The sequence below is a fragment of the Podarcis erhardii genome (assembly GCF_964252035.2).
Source record: "Podarcis erhardii genome assembly, chromosome: 18".
Classification (NCBI taxonomy): domain Eukaryota; kingdom Metazoa; phylum Chordata; class Lepidosauria; order Squamata; family Lacertidae; genus Podarcis; species Podarcis erhardii.
Window position 1 is genome coordinate 11,453,132 of NC_138516.1, and position 20,362 is coordinate 11,473,493.

The 20,362-nt window shown below is 50.3% G+C and overlaps 1 protein-coding gene across 1 annotated transcript in view; it reads left to right on the forward strand.

Annotated features, from left to right (window-relative positions):
• Positions 1–2,944: 2,944 nt before the first annotated feature.
• Positions 2,945–20,362, forward strand: part of CPAMD8 (C3 and PZP like alpha-2-macroglobulin domain containing 8) — a 47,167-nt gene continuing 29,749 nt past the window's right edge. The window contains 16 exon segments of the mRNA XM_081846526.1: positions 2,945–3,189; positions 7,994–8,145; positions 8,352–8,374; positions 9,280–9,445; positions 10,967–11,019; positions 11,687–11,704; positions 12,262–12,316; positions 12,674–12,787; positions 13,866–13,950; positions 14,074–14,182; positions 14,911–15,138; positions 16,513–16,683; positions 17,281–17,409; positions 18,889–19,041; positions 19,043–19,106; positions 19,794–19,966. Of these exon segments, the coding sequence (XP_081702652.1) occupies positions 3,089–3,189; positions 7,994–8,145; positions 8,352–8,374; positions 9,280–9,445; positions 10,967–11,019; positions 11,687–11,704; positions 12,262–12,316; positions 12,674–12,787; positions 13,866–13,950; positions 14,074–14,182; positions 14,911–15,138; positions 16,513–16,683; positions 17,281–17,409; positions 18,889–19,041; positions 19,043–19,106; positions 19,794–19,966 (1,794 nt within the window). The 5' untranslated portion in view covers positions 2,945–3,088.

The following is a 20,362-nucleotide window of genomic DNA, read 5'->3' on the forward strand; positions in this document are numbered from 1 at the left end:
TAGGGACGTCCTATTCCATCCCCTCCACCGTTTCTCCCCTGAAAATAGGGACATCCTATTCCGTCCCCTCCAACGTTTCTCCCCTGAAAACAGGGACGTCCTATTCCATCCCCTCCAACGTTTCTCCCCTGAAAACAGGGACGTCCTATTCCATCCCCTCCAACGTTTCTCCCATGAAAACAGGGATGTCCTATTCCATCCCCTCCAACGTTTCTCCCATGAAAACAGGGACGTCCTATGGGAAAGTGGGACGTTCCGTTATCAAGTCAGGAACTGGGACGTCTTCTGTAAAACTGGGTCTGTCCCTGGGAAATAGAGGAACCTACACAATACAAAACACTGTTGCTGGATATAGGTTTTATCTTATTTATTTTTTATCTTATATTTTGGAAATGTACATCCGGGTTTTTTCCCTCTTTCATTTTTTGGGGGCCCACTAACAGAGTGGGGCCCGAAGCTAGAGCTTGTTTAGCTTATACGTAAATCTAGCACTGGTCTGAGGAGAGTCTGGAGGCCGCACTGAGAATCTGGAGGGCCACATTCGGCCCCCAATATCCTTCGCCCTAGGCATGGGCCCCCTCAGCTGACATTATCGTGAGTTTATGCCCTGAGAAAGAGGCATATCGGAGACCCCTCCACCCCAGAACAATTAATTTTTTTTGCTTTAGGCAAGACTACAGTAATTCCCCACCCAAGAAATCCATCGTTCGTGCCAAATCTGGAAAACGCCGCAGAAAGGGATTTATATTTCCCCGTTTGAACAAAGCCTGGCTCCAATTTTGTCCACGCGTTTTGCTAATATCGAAACCCTAGAGAGGGGGGTGGGAAAACCGAGAGGCGGGGTGGAGCCCCCCCAAAAAAATCCTGACTGCATGAGGCAAGTGTCCTTCCCCCCACCCCAGTCAGGGTCTCCCCACGCCCAATTCCAGCTTTGAGGAGTTCCCATTCCCACAGAAATTGGGGGTGGAAGCCAGCCAAGACTTTGAGGGGGGGTGTCCTTTGGGGATCCCCCTCCTGGGTCTGAGCTAATGGTTGGTATTCCGAATTATAAAAGGCGTGTATTTATGACCCCCTCATTCCTTGACCCACCCAGCAAGGAGGAGGAGGGGAAGGGGTCCAAGATATCCCTCACTGGGACGCATCCTGGCAACAGGCCGGGCGCTGGAGCCTGGAGCCGGCAGAGGTTCTCCGCGCCGGCTTTCTTCAACTCCCAGCCAAAGCTCGCCTCTTCCTCTGGCAATCCCCAAGAAGAGCACCGCAGGACTCGAACCCGCAGCGACTCTCTCCCCTCTGGGTGTTCAGAAGAAGGGCCCCGTCCCTGACCAGCGGGGAGGGAGAACATAGTTTGCAGCCAACGAGAGCCATGGATTTGCCGGGTCCTCTTTCAGAGACAGCCGGGTCAGTGGAATCCTGGGGGCGGGAGTTCCACATGTTAACGCAGTGCTGAATGAAGCGTAGAATTGCAAAATTGTAGAAATGGAAGGGCTGCCCAACATAATTTTGGGCTAGGCTCCCCCAGTATTCCACCGCCTTCTCGTAGCTGCGTTGGGCCCTAAAGTTGGGTGGAACCCGGCAGCTATGTCCCCCCAGCAGTCATCTAGTCCAGCCCCTTTCAATGCAGGAATCCCAGCTAAATTGTACATGACAGATGGCCATCTGACCTCTGTTTAAAAACCTCCAAGGAGAGGCCACCGCCTTCCATCCCAAACAGCGCTGACTGCCAGAAAGGTCTTCCTGATGTTAAGTCGGGATCTCCTTCCTCGGAACTGGGACCCACGGGTTCGAGTCCTGCCCTCCAGGAGAAAACAAGCTTGTTCCCTCTCCCACGTGACACAGCTCTTGAGATATCAAAAGATGGCTCACCTATCTCCCCTCAACCTCCTCTTTTCCAAGCTAAACATCCCCAGTTCCTTCGACCGTTCCTCATCAGGCTTGGTTTCCAGAACCTAAGGACTAGAAACCTGTGTTGTTTTCACAAAGCTTTAGCTAAGCGGCGGAACAGGAGCTTCTCGCATGCGATATATATCAGGCCATTGGTTTTAATCTGGTATCTATGGATACATCAATGTATATCTTGATGAGTGTCCATAAAAATAGCCGTATTTCTTTAAATCTGGTAAGTATTGATCCTTATCAGTATCAATAACTATCGATAAAAGCAGGCATGCTTCTTTAATTCTCTAACCACAAAGAAAAGATACTTTGCATTGGGTATGAACGTTTGTTTATCTTTTGATAACAATCAATTAAAGCAGGGCAATTTGTTTCCATCTGGTATATAATGGATACATCAATGTAAATATTGATGAGTGCCCACAAAAATAGCTGTATTTCTTTTAATCTGGTATGTACCTATCCTCATTAATGTCGGTAACTACAGTGGTACCTCGGTTCCAGAAGTCCGTTCCGAAACCAAAGCATTCCAAAACCAAGGCACACTGCTTTCCCATAGAAAGTCAGGCAGAACGGATTAATCCCGTTCCAGACTTTTAAGAACAAGCCCTAAAACAGCAACTTAGCATGGATTTTACTATCTAGCGAGACCATCGATCCATCAAACGAAAGCGAGAAACAAAGTGCCGTGCTCTAAAATAAACATTTCTGTATCAATAAAAGCAGGCAATGCAAAGATGCTTCGAGGTGGGTACCAGCTTCCCACTACGAACTTTTGGGAAGCCTCGATATGAAGAGATCTTGCGAAAAGCGTGGTTCCAAAAGTTGGAGAGGCGCAGCTTCGGAGAATCACGATTTTTACGCGCGGCACTTTTGCGCGCGGAAGGAAGGAAGGAAGGAAAGAAGGAAGAAATCTGGTGGGAGAGGAGGGGAAGAAGAAGAAGACCCCCGACCCTGCTGAGCGGAGACCCCCGGGGGTCTGTCGCGCCCCTCCCCGCGGCCTCGCGCGCCTCCCCGGAACAAAGGGAGCGCGCCTGGGAGGCGGAGCGCGGAGGCGGAGGCATCGGCGGGCCGCCCCGGGCCGAGGCGGGGCTGGAGGCGGCCGGGCAGCGGCGGAGGCGCAGGGCCGGGGCAGAGGCGCTGCTGGCCGGCTCGGGCGTCGGCGGCCTCCCGAGGGAACAAAGGGCGCCCGGCCATGCCTCCTCCGGCCCGCCGCCCTGGACGCGCGCCCTGGACGCTGCTGCTGCTGCCGCTGTGCAGCCTCTGCGGGATCTGCACCCCGAGCCCGGACCGGAGGTGAGGGAAGCGGCGACCGAGAGACCGAGGGGGTCCCCCAGGTGCCCCGGCCCCGGGCTCCGGAGCGCGCGCAGAGGGAGCCTCCGGGATGCCCTCGCTGCAAGAAGGAAGGAGGGGAGCGCTCCCGAGCGCGTGCAGAGTGCCCAGGAGTTCCTGAGCGCGTGCAGAGTGACCTCTCGCTCGCCTCCGGGAACCCAGGAGCAGGCAGAGGGGGAAGAGCCAAGGGGAGTGTTCCAGAGCATGTGCAGAAAGCCCAGGGGTTCCTGAGCGCGTGCAGAGAGACCTCTCGCTCGCCTCCGGGAAGCCCTCGCTGCAAGAAGCAAGGAGAGCACTCCCGAGCGTTTGCAGAGAGCCCAGGGGCTCTTGAGCATGTGCAGAGTGACCTCTCACTCGCCTCCGGGAAGCCCTCGCTGCACGGAGCAAGGAGAGCGCTCCCGAGCGCGTGCAGAGTGCACAGGGGTTCCTGGGTGAGTGCAGAGTGACCTCTTGCTCGCCTCCGGGAACCCTGGAGCAGGCAGAGGGGGAAGAGCCAAGGGGAGTGTTCCAGAGCATGTGCAGAAAGCCCAGGGGTTCCTGAGCGCGTGCAGAGAGACCTCTTCCTCTGCTCTGCGAATTCTTCAGGGGGAAGAACAGAGGGGGGAGTTCTGGGGCATGTGCAGAGAGCCTTCTTCCTTGCCTCTGGGAGGCTGCAGAGAGGAACGAGCCCAGAGTTTGTTCCTGAGCATGGGCAGAGAGCTCTCTTCCTCGTCTCCAAAACCCAACGGGGCCGCTGGGTGGAATTTGGCCGCATCCGACCCACGCAAAGGATGGGGGTCCAGGAAATGTCCCCCCCCCAGGCCAAACTGCACCCTGGCCAGCCCCACAGAGCCCCTAACTTAAATGCACAACATTGCACCGTTTTTGGGGGTGGCGTATAATTTTGACTCCCGCTTTACCTCCCCAACACCCTTCCTTTGCCCTAAGGGGGTGTGGGAAAGGTCAGGGGACCCCCCCCCATTTCCGAACTGGTCCATTAGGACAGAACAGCTCTCCTCTCGCCCCCAATCTGCCAGCCAGCTTCTGGGCCTCCCCAGCAGGGAGTTTCTGAGCTGCTGTTTTCGCACTCGGGTCCCCGCTGCCGGGCTTCCCTCTGAGACAACCTTTACAGCAGGGCTGAAGGAGCTCCCTTTGGCCTCATCCAGCGGGCCAGGCTCCCCTTAGGATTCCTAAATGGAGCCTCCATAGACAGAGCCAGTCTATCTCAGAGGACAGGAAGGCTTAATCCTCAGGGCTAGTTCTGACGCATGGCTTTAAAAAGGCCAATTCACGGCGGACAAGGCTGCCCATGGCTATTACGCTCCGGTGTCACAGAATCATAGATTTGGAAAGGGACCCCCAGGGGTCATCCAGCCCAACCCGCTGCAGAGGCAGGAATCTCAGCTCAAGCGTCCATGACTGATGGCCTTCCAACCTCTGCTTGGGCGTCCGCCACCTCCCATCCCACATATCTTGACCATCAGAAAGTTCTTCCTAGTGTTGAGTCAGAATTACCTTGCTTGTCGCTGGGAGCCATGGGTTCGAGTCCTGCCCTCCCGAGCAGGAGGAAACAAACTTGCTCTTCCACGTAAGATATCAGAAGGTGACTCTCCCATCTCCTCGCAGCCTCTCCTCTTTCCAAAGGCTAAACATCCCCAGCTCCTTCGACCGTTCCTCATCAGGCTTCCAGACCTTAGACCATCTCGGTCTCCCTTTCTGCCCACCTTCCAGCTTTTCAACATCCATCTTAAATTGTGGTGCCCAGAACTGGACACAGGATTCCAGGTCGGGTCTGTCCACAGCAGAATACCTTGGCGTTAATGACTCTCCTTCCTTGAAGATTTTTAAGCGGAGGTCGGACGGTCTCTGTCCGCGGATAGCCGCTGGGGGATCCCCTTTCCAACTCTAAAATTCCATGATAGTCTAACCTCTGCATAAACATCGCGCAAGCAAAGCAAGACAAATACTCTGTAATACTCAAAACAGTCCGGCATGAAAAGCCCCAAACACAGTTCCATGGGTGATTCTGAGTCAACTTCCTGGGACAGTTTATTGTTGGACATTGTTCCTAAATTCAGTGTTGCATGTTGTTCTATTTGTCTGTTTAACCATATTTGCACAGAAGTTTTTAACGTTGTGGGTGTCCTCTATTTAAGAGGCTTCTACTCTTCAGCCTCTTATAGTTGTTCTATCTGCGAGTCTTTTAGTTCTTATGCTCTTACAGTTGTTTTAACTGCGTGTCTTTGTTGGTTTTTAGCTCTCATCTGTTTTAATTATTAGTTTCTTATCCATCCATTATCTGCGTTTAATCTTGTATTTTATTCGGATGTTTTATGCCTGTTTCCTTGTCCTCATTTGCCCTAACAATTATCGGTCAAAAATCCCAACTGCTATTTTATCTATATGCTTTTCTTAATCCTGGTCTGTGACCGTAATAAAGTTCATTCATACTCTGTAATAAACCGGCCATCCTGGGAGCAAGTCCTAAAGTGACAAAACTGGAAATCTCCCGTAAGCTGGACAAAACCAGCCAGGGATAGATCAGCCAGTCGAGAGCGAGGCTCTTAGGGTTGTGGGTTCGAGTCTCGCGTCGGGCGGAAGACCCTTACGCTGCAAATATTTCCTCGTTTTTTTTCCCTCTCGCTAGACCGGTCCAGAAAAGGCGGTCGAGGTTTTGCAGATTTGAGCTTCTCATTGCTGGTTTCTTGATCTGGGCCGGTCCTGTCGCCCAGGAGATCTTTTGCAATGAGATCTCCATGGCGATGGATCCCGCTGAGGGGGACGGAGTGTGCAATGTTTGGAATTTGGAGGGGAGGAGGGGAAACAGCAGCCTTCGCTCCTCCCAGGGCGCCTGTTAACCTCCGGCGAAAGAGACCCGGCCGGCGAAGCTGAATTATGTTTCCAAAAGCATGTGACGCGACGAGCTGTCTTGCACGAAGAAGGCCCATTGGGGATGGGATGGGCTGAGCAGCGGGGAGAGGGGCTGCGGAGGAGAATCACGACGGAGTCCGGAGAATTTGAATCGCATGTGTGCGCCGTACAATGTGCCGCCGGTGCCTTTTCAGAGGGTTTGGACTAAAAGACGCAGCACAAAAGGGGAAGGCAGCGAGGCGGGAGGAGGAAAGACGAGCGTTCTGGCAAAGGGGGAATAGTTAACTTTGGGGGGTCTTTCCTGGGCTGGCGGGCTTTCTTCTGTTCCCATGCATTCTGCCCCACTGATGGCACAAATGCAATAAGGGTTAAGGCGGGACCACATGGGTCTACATGCCATTCCGCTTTTTTAAGTTGTTCCTACCTGGAGGGGCTGGGAAGAGGGAACAGGGCTTTGTGAGCGGGGAGAATCGGTGGCAGAGAGAGTTCAGAATCGGAGGCAGGAGCGGAAGCAGGAGAGGAGGGAAGCCAGGAGGCAGAGAGGGGTTTCTTCCCCCTCCTGCGGCAAGAATCTCCCTTCCCTGCTGGTCTCCCAGGACCAAGAGAGGCAAGAAAAGGGCGCAGGAGCGGTGGGCTAGCTGGCAGGCACAGTCTCTGATTGCTTGGGGAAAGCACCGCAGAGAAGGGGAGGCAAGGAACCTCAGTCTGGGCTGGTGATTTTCTAGTGAAAGCCCTAAACAGCCCTAAATGGCCCCGTATCCCTGAAGGAGCGTCTCCACCCCGGACACCGGGGTCCCTCTCCCGAGGACCTTCTGGCGGTTCCCTCATCGCAAGAAGTGAGATTACAGGGAACTAGGCAGAGGGCCTTCTCGGTGGTGGCGCCCGCCCTGTGGAACGCCCTCCCGTCAGATGTCAAGGAAATAAACAACTATCTGACTTTTAGAAGACATCTGAAGGCAACCCTGTTTAGGGAAGCTTTTAATGTTTAATATTGTATTTTAATAGTCTGTTGGAAGCCGCCCAGAGTGGCTGGGGAAACCCAGGCAGATGGGCAAGGTAAAGGTAAAGGGACCCCTGACCGTTAGGTCCAGTCGTGGCCGACTCTGGGGTTGCGGTGCTCATCTCGCTTTACTGGCCAAGGGAGCCGGCGTGCAGCTTCCGGGTCATGTGGCCAGCAGGACTAAGCCGCTTCTGGCGAACCAGAGCAGCGCACGGAAACGCTGTTTACCTTCCCGCCAGAGTGGTACCTATTTATCTACTTGCACTTTGACGTGCTTTCGAACTGCTAGGTGGGCAGGAGCAGGGACCGAGCAACGGGAGCTCACCCCGTCATTGCGGGGATTCGAACTGCTGACCTTCTGATCGACAAGCCCTAGGCTCTGTGGTTTAACCCACAGTGCCACCTGCGTCCCAATAATTATTATTACTGTATTTTTCGCTCTATAACACGCACCAGACCATAACACGCACATAGTTTTTAGAGGAGGAAAACAAGAAAAAAAAAATTCTAAACAAAATAGTGGATATATGATTTTTGTGGTTCATGCTGTGGCCACAGACATGTGATCTGACAGTGAGTTTGGAGTAGCCCAATGCAAAAATCCTGAGGATCCATGTGAATCCATGCTTTGTAACCATGGAGGAGGGAAGGAAGTGGAACCATGGATCCTCTGCTCACGACTGCAGCAGATCCGCCCCCCGCCACCTGCAGGCATTCGCTCCATAACACGCACAGACATTTCCCCTTACTTTCTAACAGGAAAAAAGTGAGTGTTATGGTGCAAAAAATACGGTATATGGGGATGGCAGCGGGGATGGAACACGGGGCCTTCTGCCTGCCAAGCAGCTGTTCTGCCGCAGAGCCTTTCTTCCAGAGCTGCCCCCTCTCACCTCCTTCCTCTCTCCCTCTTTTTCCCAGGGGCTACTTGGTCGCCGTGCCCTCGGTCTTCCGGGCAGGGGTAGTGGAAACCATCAGCGTGGTCATCTTCAACCCGGCCAAGGAGACGACGGTTCAAATCCAGCTGTCGGTCAAAGGAGAGACGGTGGCGCGAGGGCACGGAACGGTTTTGGGTAGGCCCCCATTTACGTACGTGCAAAGGGCGCCCGGGCACGGCTGGTTGGCAGCCACAGACCCCTGCATTGCCAGGGAAGGGGCTTCAGTTTGGTGTGTCTGTGTGTCTTGAATATCGTAGTTAGATCTGGCGTGTTTGCACGGTATTCTTCGGCTTTCTGAATCTTACATTTTCTCTCTCTTTTTCTTTCCGGCGTTTGTGTAGGCAAAGGAACCATCAAGCTCAAGGTGAGTACATACCAGGGTGGATTTAAAAATAAACTATTTTTTTTAAAAATGGAAAAAAACGTGTTTTTAAAAAATGTAAATCGGATTTAAAAAAAATTTAAATTGGATTTTTAAAAATAAAATGCTTTCGGAGGAAAAGCCTTTCTAAAGATTTTCTAAGTTACATTGTAGCCCAAAGGCTGTTCGTCAGGAAATGATTTGTTTTAAGTTTCTTATGAGTGCTAAAACTCAGGGGTTTTTTTAATTGTTTAACTGCAACAGTTAACAAACATGGATACATATGCTATAATGTTGGCTTTTTCAGTTAAATAGTTACTAAGGAAATGATTGTTTTTCTCCTTCCAATAAAGTACAGCAGAAAAGTTGTCCAAAAATAAACAGTTAACTCAGGAAACCTTACCATAATTTCACAATTATCTGTCTATGTGTTTCTAAGAGTAGAACCAAATCTGCAATTTTTGATATAACTGCAAAAACTACTTATTATTCCAAAAACGAAGCCTTCATCCGGCTGTCAATATTAAGACTGAGTCTTTCTGTAAAAAAAAATGATTTAAATGAAGTCTTACTGACTAGTGATTTAAATTGATTTGATTTGATTTCGATCAAATCCACCCTGATGCAAATTGGTGGGCAGAAAGAGCTCTTATAACCCCTGCCTTCTTTGCTCCTGTTTTAAAGCCATTCAGGTCGGTCGGCATGGCGGATTCCAGTGGCAGCAGGTTCCGCAGGCTAACCATGCACTTACTTTTTTTCCGGCGTTACACCAGGGAGGGAGAAAGCACATCTGATTTTATAAACTCCTGGCCTTCTCTCTGTCCTGGGCGCTCCAGCTGAGATCCACGATTCTAAGCTTCGTCGGCGCCAGGCGCAGCGCTATAACTCCCTTTTGCCTTCCCGACCAGGTGCCCCCGGGGCTACGGGGCCAGGCTCACCTCAAGGTATGGGGCAACCGGCACTTGGCAGAAGAGGGCTACATTTTCCACAACCACACCACGGTCACCATTGACAGCAAAGGCGCCTCCGTCTTCATCCAGACCGACAAACCCGTCTACAAGCCAAAGCAGAAAGGTGGGCGCTTATTCTTTAATGTGGGAATGTTCCGGGTGGCAGGCGAGGATATATTGTTTATTGATATCCTTCCTAACTTGTGCTAGCAAGTTCCTTTACATAGCAGAGTTATATTCCCCTTTTACATGCACGGCAGATAGCTGGTCGCAGGCTCGTGTGAGCCTCTCACTATTATACAGTTTGGTCTGTCTTCAGATTGAATTGTACATTCCTGGTAAGTTCCCTTCAATCCCTAATAACAATAATAATTTATTATTTGCACCCTGCCCATCTGGCTGGGCTTCCCCAGCCACTCTGGGCAGCTTCCAACAGAGATTAAAAATACATTGGAATGCCACACATTAAAAACTTCTTAAAAGAATAAAGAAGCCACAGTCTTATTCAAAGTCAATAAAGGAAGTTGACTCACATCAGTTCACAGTTGGATCCCTGAAGGCAGACTTAGTTACAAATATGTACATGTGGATCTGCCCCATATGGGGGAATAATCCCAGTGACTCTGCTGGGAGATCAGTCCTAGCTAAAAGCTGGTCAAACGAAGAAGGAAGTCAAAAAGAGGGAGGTGTGCTGTGTGACTCGTCCTTTGTTACCTGGACAGGTGAGGAGGTCACGCCCACCTTCTGTCACATGCAAAAGGAAGGATGCTCCAGCCAGGAAGAACAGGAAGTTTCGACTGGCTGGACCAAACATTCCCTTGCGTGTCTTCTCTAGCATTGCAAGGAATGTTGTACAGTGGTGCCTCGCAAGACGAAATTAATCCGTTCCGTGAGGCTCTTCGTCTAGCGGTTTTTTCGTCTTGCAAAGCAAGACCATTGACAGCTTAGCGGATTAGTGCTATTAGCGGTTTAGCGGCTTCTAGTGGATCAGCTGATAAGCGGCTTAGGGCTTAGGAAAAGGGGGGGAAAGGGGAAAAAACCCCGCAGGAACTCGCAAGACATTTTCGTCTTGCGAAGCAAGCCCATAGGGAAATTCATTTTGCGAAGCGCCTCCAAAATGGAAAACCCTTTCGTCTAGCGGGTTTTCCGTCTTGCGAGGCGTTCGTCTTGCGGGGCACCACTGTACTTGGCTGCCTCTCATGGATCACGTCCCACATTTTGCACTCGTGCATTGCGGCCGGTTGAGCTGGATGACTCTGGGCGCCCCCCGCCAGCTCTCCAGTTCCACAATTCTGCAATGCTCCTTTCCTTCTCTCCCTCTCTCTCTATTTCTTTTAAAATTCAGTTTTACGTTATACGATTAAATTCAAACGTGAACCACCCACATTTAGGATGCCCTGAAGCCTTAGACTTCTCTCCATGGATTTCATTATCATCAGCCTTTTATCTGCTACATCTTATCATTTCTCTGTTTTACTTAAAACCATCGTTTTTTCTTTTTCACCCTAATTTTTAATACATTGCAAGTGTCCCTAAAACCCTGCCAAAGTTTTTAGCTGTTTACAGGGTAGCTTGTAGATTTTTCCCCATTCTTAATTAAATTTTCTCTGGTTTCTCATTTCCCCCTCTCCTTCTCTGTTTCTAGTGCTGATCAACCTGTTCACCGTCAACCCGGACTTGCGGCCCGTCGATGAGAAGGTGAGGAAGGGGCTGTAATAATATATATTTATCCTGGGCTCGTTTCCTCTGGGGTCTTCGAGGAGAAGGACCTGGCCAGGCTGGAGGCTTGCAGAACTCCCTGCCACTTGAGGCCACCGCCAACTTTTATGGCTTTAAAAAAGGACTGGGCAAATTCACGATGGAGGAGAGGCTCTTCCTATGCTCCTAGGGCAAAAGGGCCGTAGCTCAGCGGCTGGAGCAGCTGCTGGGCATGCGGAAGGTTTTGGCTTGGGGGGGGGTATTTCCCGGTTGGAAATCCTGCAGGGCCGCTGCTGCCGGTCAGTGTAGGCTGCCCTGAGCTAGACTGTTCAAGGGGACTAAGCGGTGTCCTAAATTCCTATTTAATTCATCCCTCTTTTTGTTGAAAACCATGAGGACTATAATCTTACGTTGTTCTTAATGGATCAGTGGTAGGACACCTGCTGGGCATGCAGAAGGCCACATTTAATTCAGCCCCCTTTTTAAAAAGCAATGGGGACTAGCCTCTTACTTTGTTTTTAATGGCTGTTCGTCCGAACGCCTGGGAAGCTGCTGCCGGTCTGTGCAGGCATTACTAGCTGACCCAAGAACAAAATAAAAGCTTCTTTGGGTTAAGTTTTGTGCAGGATTCCAAGCAAGTAACTCGTCCCTCTTTTCCCCCTTCCAGGTTGAAGCCTACATTGTGGTGAGTACCTGCTTGGTTCTCAAACTGAATCCGTTCCAGAAGTCCGTTCCAAAACCAAAGCGTTCCAAAACCAAAGCGTTCCAAAGCCAAGGCGCGCTTTCCCATAGAAAGCAATGCAAAACGGATTAATCCATCGCAGACTTTTAAAAACAACCCCTAAAACAGCCATTTAACATGAATTTTACTCTCTAACAAGACCATTGATCCTTAAAACGAAAGCAATCATCAATGCACTGTACTATAAAATAAACAAGACGGTATTGTAGATGATAAAGATAAAAATTAATTCCCCCCCTTACCTGCACACATGACGGTCATTGTTTGGATGGGGGGCTTTTATCCATTTCCGCAAATCAATCAGTCGCTGAACTGGGTTCCACACAGTCACAAAAACAAATGAATCGAAAAAGCCTCAAAAACAAGAAGGCAAAATAAAGAGCAAAAACAAAAGTGCCAAATACTGTATTATTATTATTATTAATAATAATAATAATAATAATAATAATAATAATATCTTAAAGACTAACATGAAATTGAATGAAATTGTCTCTCCCCAGGATCCTCGTGGGTCTCGGATGATCGAATGGAACAACCTAAAGCCAGTTTGTTGCGGTGAGTCTGGAGGGAGCGGCAATGGGGTACCCGTCTCCCCGAAAAGGAGAAAAGAGAAAGAAATAGGGGCCAAACCTCTTTTCTCCCCCTCTTTTGCTGGAAGCGACCCAGCGCCTTTTCGGCCAAACTTTGCTGACCATCCCCTTTTCCCTGCCGCAGTAAGCACGCCAACCAACTCTATCATGACTTTCCAAATCTAATAAATCTGTATTTTTAAAAATTTTATCCATTCCCGGATCCAGCAAATACAAGAGGCTTCATAATATAATTTCAAATCTGGGCAAGGAGAAGCCTCCTCTATCTTTAGCATCTGTTAATAACTTATGTTTTATTCTCGGCTTCTCACTCTGGCCGCAGGTGTCCTCAACGTCAGCTTCCCTCTGTCTGACCAGCCTGTCTTCGGAGAGTGGGTCATTTTTGCCGCATTGCAAGGCCAGGTGTACAACAAGACCTTCGAAGTCCAGAAGTATGGTGAGATTTTGGCGCAGCGGCTGGTGGAATCGCTGGGGGGGGGGGCAGAGCCTTCTTTCCTTATTTTATATATATCGTTTTTACTAATTCTCCAATCTTTCGAAGCATCGATCGGCTTTTATTATTATTATTATTTTAATCGTGCAAAGTTTCTTTTGTCTGCCACCAAATATCACCGGAACAGTTTCCGGATAACCAATCTTCATCAGCCAATCTTGATCGATTCTTCATCAGCCAGGCTTGTGATAATTAATACAAGAAGGGTGGCAGTTTCGTTTCTTAACAAGCTGAAATTACAATATACACACGATGAAAGCCGCGTCTGTATAAAATAAAATGCATAATACAATATGTACAACTAAAATATACACCCAAACTTACATGTAAGCAGATACGAATGCTGTAGAAAATATACTCTGGATCAGTGTTCATGTGATACTTATGGTCACCGGTGCTGGTAACCAATTGTAAAGAACATAATATACTTTCATAATAGAATTTCAGCCACAGGTGAAACTAATATACTGTAAGGGAAATTAAAGACACGGCACAACATTAACTGCAAGAATGCCAGATGGAAACAGTCCCCTATCCAGTCAGTGGATCATGGCAGATCATGCAATTAAATAAAACAAAGAAAATCTAACCCATCGTCATCCATATTATTTGATATTTCAGTATTTGTAGCAGAACTCGTCTATTCTAATAGGAGTTCTGGTTTCTCAATATGATTTTGCAAATGTCCTTTAAACAGCTTCCAGTCCTTATCTATTTTCTCTTTTGAGATCCTTCCGAATTCTCCCATTGTAATACTCCAGTAATTTGGCAAGCCGCTCTGTTTTGGTCGGTATAATACCACTTTTCCCGTTTTTAGAAGTGGAAAATCTAACCCATAACTCAATCCCCACGGATGAACAGAGTTGCACGAGGGAAAAGGCTGCTTCGATCTCATTGGGGGGTCTCAAGAGGCCGGCCTGGGAGACCCCACCTTGGGCCTGACCCCCTTTGCAGAGGGGCTTTCGGGACGCCCCCCGTCGGCAGCGGTCAACCTCTCCCCCACCCTCCTCTCCCCCACCAGTTTTACCCAAATTCGAGGTGCGCATTGACCCGCCACGCTACATTCGGGACCTCGGCGCATGCGAGAAAGCGACCGTCCACGCCAGGTAAGGATGGGGTCGGGGGGACAATGTATATGCAAGGACCTTGGCCGGCCACGGGGGGGCAGAGGGTCCGGAGGCGAGGGCCGGATTGGGGCCCCCTCTCTGAAGCCGCTCCTTTTTCCCCAGGTACACTTTTGGGAAGCCGGTCGCCGGCAGGCTGGCCGTCAACATGACGGTCAACGGAGTCGGCTACTACAAGCATGAGTCCGGCCACCCGGTCCTCAAAACCTTGGAGGTGAGCGGTCAAGGAGGTGATGGACAGCGGCTTGAGGAACGGCGGATAGAACCCTTTCCGGCCATTTTTTACAAGTATTATAATTATAATTCTGGGCGGAATACAGTGGTACCTCGGGTTAAGTACTTAATTCGTTCCGGAGGTCCGTTCTTAACCTGAAACTGTTCTTAACCTGAAGCACCACTTTAGCTAATGGGGCCTCCTGCTGCCGGCGCGCCGCCAGAGCCCGATTTCTGTTCTCATTGTGAAGCAAAGTTCTTAACCTGAAGCACTATTTCTGGATTAGCGGAGTCTGTGACCTGAAGCGTATGTAACCTGAAGCGTATGTAACCGGAGGTACCACTGCATTTTTCATTTTCTTCTCTTCGTTCTCCTGCTGCGATCCAGAGCTCTCAGCATCGGTGCTTTAGATTCCTGCACACAAAGGGAATTTTCAAATGTGTCACAACTAAGGGAAAGGGAAATCTAGCCTTCTGCAGTAATAATAATAATAATAATAATAATAATAATAATAATAATATACTTATACCCTGCCCATCTGGCTGGGTTTCCCATTAGAGCCAAACAGATACCCCAAATTCCCTTCTGGGATCTCACGACGGCGCCAACTTTGACTTCCGGCAGCCTCCCCGGGGCGAGGGCTAGGGAATGGCCCCTGCGGACCCCGGAAAGGCGCTGCTGCCGGCCAGTGCGGGCAACCCTGACCCCGCGCTCCCTCCCTCCCTCAGATCGACGGCTCTGCGGATTTCGACGTGTGCGTGAGTGACATGATGCCGGCCGACGTCCCCGAGCACTTTCGCGGCATCGTGAGCATCTGGGCGACCGTCACGGGGGCCGACGGCAGCCGCCAGGTCACCTTCGACGACTCCACCCCTGTTCAGAAACAGCTGGTTGACATCAAGTACAGCAGGGGGACCCTGAAACACTTCAAGCCGGGCCTGCCGTACAGGGCGAAGGTGAGCGCTGTGGGTTAAACCACAGTGCCTAGGGCTTGCCGATCAGAAGGTCGGCGGTTCGAATCCCCGCAATGACAGGATGAGCTCCCGTTGCTCGGTCCCTGCTCCTGCCAACCTAGCAGTTCCAAAGCACGTCAAAGTGCAAGTAGATAAATAGGTACCGCTCCGGCAGGAAGGTAATCGGCGTTTCCGTGCGCTGCTCTGGTGCGCCAGAAGCGGCTTAGTCATGCTGGCCACATGACCTGGAAGCTGTACACCGGCTCTCTCGGCCAGTAAAGCGAGATGAGCGCCGCAACCCCAGAGTTGGCCATGACTGGACCTAAGGGTCAGGGGTCCCTTTACCTTTACCTTAGGACATCAAGAATGAATGGATGAATCTTTATTTGCATCAGCTGTTGGCCAGGGCAATAAAACAACAATACCAGGCATAAGCAAACACGGCCCTCCAAATGTTTTGGGACTACAAATCCCATCATCCCTAGCTAACAGGACCAGTGGTCAGGGATGATGGGAATTGGAGTCCCAGAACTTCTGGAGGGCCGAGTTTGCCTCTGCCTGCAGTAGTACCTTGGTTCTCAAACTGGCCGTTCCAAAACCAGAGCGTTCCCAAACCAAGGCGCACTTTCCCATAGAAAGTCATGCAAAACGGATTCTATACTTGTAAAAACAACTCCTAAAACAGCCATGTGTCATGAATTTTACTATCTAGCGAGGCCATTGATGCATAAAATGAAAGCAGTCATCAATGTGCTGTACTATAAAATAAATAAGGCAGTATTGTAGGTAATAAAAATAAAAATTATTATTTTTTCTGACATGCACTGATGATAGTCATTGTTTGGATGGGGGGGCTTTTATCCATTTCCGCAGTCGCACAATCAATCAATCAATCAATCAATCAGTAGCTGAACTGGGTTCCGCACAGTCACAAAAACAAATGAACCAAAAAAGCCTCCAAAATGCAAAATAAAGAGCAAAAGCAATCCGTTCCAGAAGTCTGTTTGACTTCTGAAATGTTCGGAAACCAAGGTGCGGATTCTGATTGGCGCAGGCGCCCTGGAAACAACAGCTGTGTCGGACGTCCGGCTTCTGAAAATTGTTCAAAAACCGGAACATTAATTTTGGGGTTTTGGCATTTGGGAACCAAGGCGTTTGAGAACCAAGGTCCCACTGTATTCCTAAAACCCCACGCCTCCTCTCCGATCAGCTGCTTAGCTAAACAACCTGCATGTTCTTAGTTTCCTGTTTTGCGGTAATTTAATTTTTTTTTTCCACTTTGGGGCTGTGGGCATCCCTCCCCAGGCCCCTCCCCACATGCCGTAGTTGCTGGATCCGTCTCCCCCAGCCTCTCCTTTTCTCCGCCCCCCCCCCCAGGTGGAAGTCACGTACCCGGATGGGAGCCCGGCGGACGGCGTGAGGGTCCGGGTCAAGGCTGAGCTCACCCCCAAGGACAACATCTACACCAGCGAGCTGGTGTCCCGCCGCGGATCGGTGGAGTTCGAAATCCCCTCCATTCCCTCGGCTGCCCAGTACGTCTGGCTAGAGGTGGGTGACAGCCCCGGAAGGGGCTGGGGGGCTCAGGAGACCCCCACCGAAGGACCGTGGGCCGGCGGAAAAGGCAGAGCGGGTGTCTCATATCTCTGGGGCAGGGGGCTGGATGCTCCTGGGGGGGGGGGAAATCCCTCCTTTCAAAAAAAAATACTGCATTTTTCCTAATAATAATAATAAATGTTATTTATACCCCGCCTTCCCCAGCCAAGACCGGGCTCAGGGCGGCTGACACCAGGTATAAAAACAATTGATTAAAATACAACTGAAAAACAAGATCAAAATACAACATTAAAATGCAGCCTCATTTCAGTAGAAACTCAAATCAAAAACTTTTGGGGGATGAAAACGCCAAATCTAGTCTTGTATAAGGCTCTATTTCCCCCCAGTTTTCTTAAGTTTAAAATTGGGGGGTCTTCTTATACACGGAATGTTGCCATTATTTATTTCTTAATTTGGGGCTCAAAAAATATAGACGGAAAAATATGGTATATTTGTCTCGGGGAGGGGGGGGTCCCTTCTATGATTCTAAGAGGTGAGGGGCTGGGAATGGATCAAAACCTGACCTCCCTGCCTCCCTCTCCCTCCCCCCAGACCAAAGTCACGGCCCTGGGAGGGGCGTCCGCCGGGGACCAGTATCTCCCCAATTTCCTCTCCATCAGCGGCTGGTATTCCCCCAGCAAGTGCTACATTCAACTTCAGATGCCGGAACGGCCATTCCAGGTGAGCCTCTCCCCGGTTGCCAAGGTTGGGGGGCTGGGGGTTGGTTGGTTTGGGAGCCCCCTCATTGGCCCTCCTCCGTTCGGAGCGACTCATCTCCTGGTGTGGGTGGCGCTGTGGGTTAAACCTCAGAGCCAAGGGCTTGCCGATCAGAAGGTCGGCGGTTCGAATCCCCGCAATGACGGGGTGAGCTCCCGTTGCTCGGTCCCTGCTCCTGCCAACCTAGCAGTTCAAAAGCATGTCAAAGTGCAAGTAGATAAATAGGAACCGCTCCGGCGGGAAGGTAAACGGCGTTTCCGTGCGCTGCTCTGGTTCGCCAGAAGCGGCTTAGTCCTGCTGGCCACACGACCCGGAAGCTGTACGCCGGCTCCCTCGGCCAGTAAAGCGAGATGAGCGCCACAACCCCAGAGTCGTCCATGACTGGACCTAACGGTCAGGGTTACCATTACATTAAAGGGGAATTACCAGGAAACTTATTTTAGAGACTTAAACAAGCCTGGCAAAGACGTTATCCGCTGTATACGTTTAAAAAGGGGAATGTTACTCTGCTCAATTGTAGAGCTTGTTAACACAAGTCAGGAAGGATATAATTAAACAATGTATCCTCTCCTGCCTCCCTGAACATTCCCACAGTCACGATATAAGCATGATTACTTGGTAGGAAGTGTTATTTTCTTTTCATCTCTGGGCAGAAATCATTTGAGCCGCTGTTGAGCAGCGTACATAAACAGACACAGATAAGTATGTGAGAAGTTTGTCGCACCCTTTGCAAATGCCACCAGGAAAGTTAGAGCAAATTATATCGCCAAGATAGCCACCAACTGTAAAGGAGATGAATTTATTTGACCCTAAGCTATACTCTATCTTTATCACCAAACTCCGAATATAATTGCACATTGTATTAATTAACAGTATTTTTAAAAATATATTAGTGGCCATGTGGTGATTTTAGCCTATCAGTTTTATTGTTTAATGTCTTAACCCGTATATTAAGGTACTTTTATAGCTCTCTTTAGAGTAGGTAATGTCTTGCTAATATAAATGTTTTTTTGTATTAATCCAGCATATTTTCTTTTAATTGTTGAATGGTTCTGTGTACATTGCGGCAGCCTTAGGCTATGTGCAATAAAACTGACTGACTGAAACAAGACAAAAAAATTCCTTCCAGTAGCACCTTAAAGACCAACTAAGTCAGTTCTTGGTATGAGCTTTCGTGTGCATGCACACTTCTTCAGATACACTTCAGTATCTGAACTAACTAACTAACTTCTGTGTATCTGAAGAAGTGTGCATGCACACGAAAGCTCATACCAAGAACTGACTTAGTTGGTCTTTAAGGTGCTACTGGAAGGAATTTTTTTGTTTTGACTATGGCAGACCAACACGGCTACCTATCTGTAACTGACTGAAACAAGGTGTTTTTTGGGGCGTCTTTGGGGATCTCTGACCCCGATATCCCTCACATCCCTTCTCTCTCCCTAGGTGGGCGAGGAGGCGTCTGTCATGCTGAAGTCCACCTGCCCGTGCAATTTCACCCTCTACTATGAGGTGGTTTCGCGGGGGAACATCGTCCTCTCGGGGGTGCAGCCCTCGGACGTCACCCAACAAAGGAGCAAGAGGGATGTTCCTGGAAGCGGAGGCGTCACCCACGTCCCAGGCATGGCTTTGCGGCAGGGCCGTCTTACCCATAGGCGCAAGGGGTGCGGGGCACCTGGGCTCCCAGGGGCGCCAGGCCAAGAGTCCGGGGCCCGAGAGTTGAGTCGGGGAAGAGGCACGAGTTCGGGCGCAACCGAGACGCTGAGGCAGCCGGCCGACTCCACCCTTCTGCGCGCCTGGGACTGGGCAACCTGGGGGCGCCAGGTGGATCTTTGCACGCTGACGCCACATATCCTTAAGACAGCCCTGATTTGCAGTTCGGTATTGGGCAGGGGGCAGTTTCCGGCCTTGCCCCCCCCTTTTTCAAAATAATTTTTATTAAGTTTTGCAGTAAAAAGACCCAGATTGGTGCGAACGGCAAGCGCCCAGTTGTGTTTGGCTCAGAGGTGTCTAGGGGGCATCGGAGGGGCTCTGCAGGAAAGAGACCTCCCCGTGGGGGTCTCTCAGCCAGGGGCCCATCTCCTGGGCGTCTCTGTGAGCTGGGGGAATGTGTAGCATTGTGGGGCTGGTCTAGATGGCCCTTGGGGGCTCTCTTACAACTCTGTGGTTCTGCAAGCGGATGGTGAATTTCAGTCTGGCTCGCTCTGAATTATTCTGCATCATAACGGCCTCCCCCTAAGGTCTTGGGGGCCTAAGGGACCCGGTTCGTCCAGCGCCTTGCAAATCAACGCGTTTAATTTGATGGCATCGTCCTGATACAAGATTGCTGCCTTTCCACCCCCTCCCCTTAGGCCCGACAGCCCCTTCTGCACCCGAGATGAACACCTGCGACACCTCGGTCCGCTTCTCCGTGACCCCCAAGATGGCCCCCCTGGGACGCCTCCTCGCCTACTACGTCCGGGAAGACGGGGAAGGGGTCACCGACAGCCTGCAGTTTGCTGTCAAGCCCTCCTTCGAGAACCAGGTAGCGGCTGTGGGTGGCCATGCGGGGGGGGGGTCTCTGGGGTGGATGGGGCTTCTCCTCCTCTTTCTCCTTCATCCTTTTCTCCTTCTCCTTTCCTTCAACATCTCTTTCATTGCCTTCTCCTTCCCACCGTGTCCTCCTCCTCCTGTTCCTCCTCCATCTCCTCCTCCTCCATCATCTCCTCCATCATCCTTTTCTTCTTCTTCTCTTTCCTCACCTTCTCCTCCATCTCCTCCTCCTCCATCATCTCCTCCATCATCCTTTTCTTCTTCTTCTCCTCTTTCCTCATCTTCTCCTCCTCCTTCATCTCCTCCTCTTTCTTCTCTTTCTTTTCCTTCTTTATCATCTCCTTCACAAGCTTCTCCTTCTTCTCCTTCCCTTCAACATCTCCTCCTC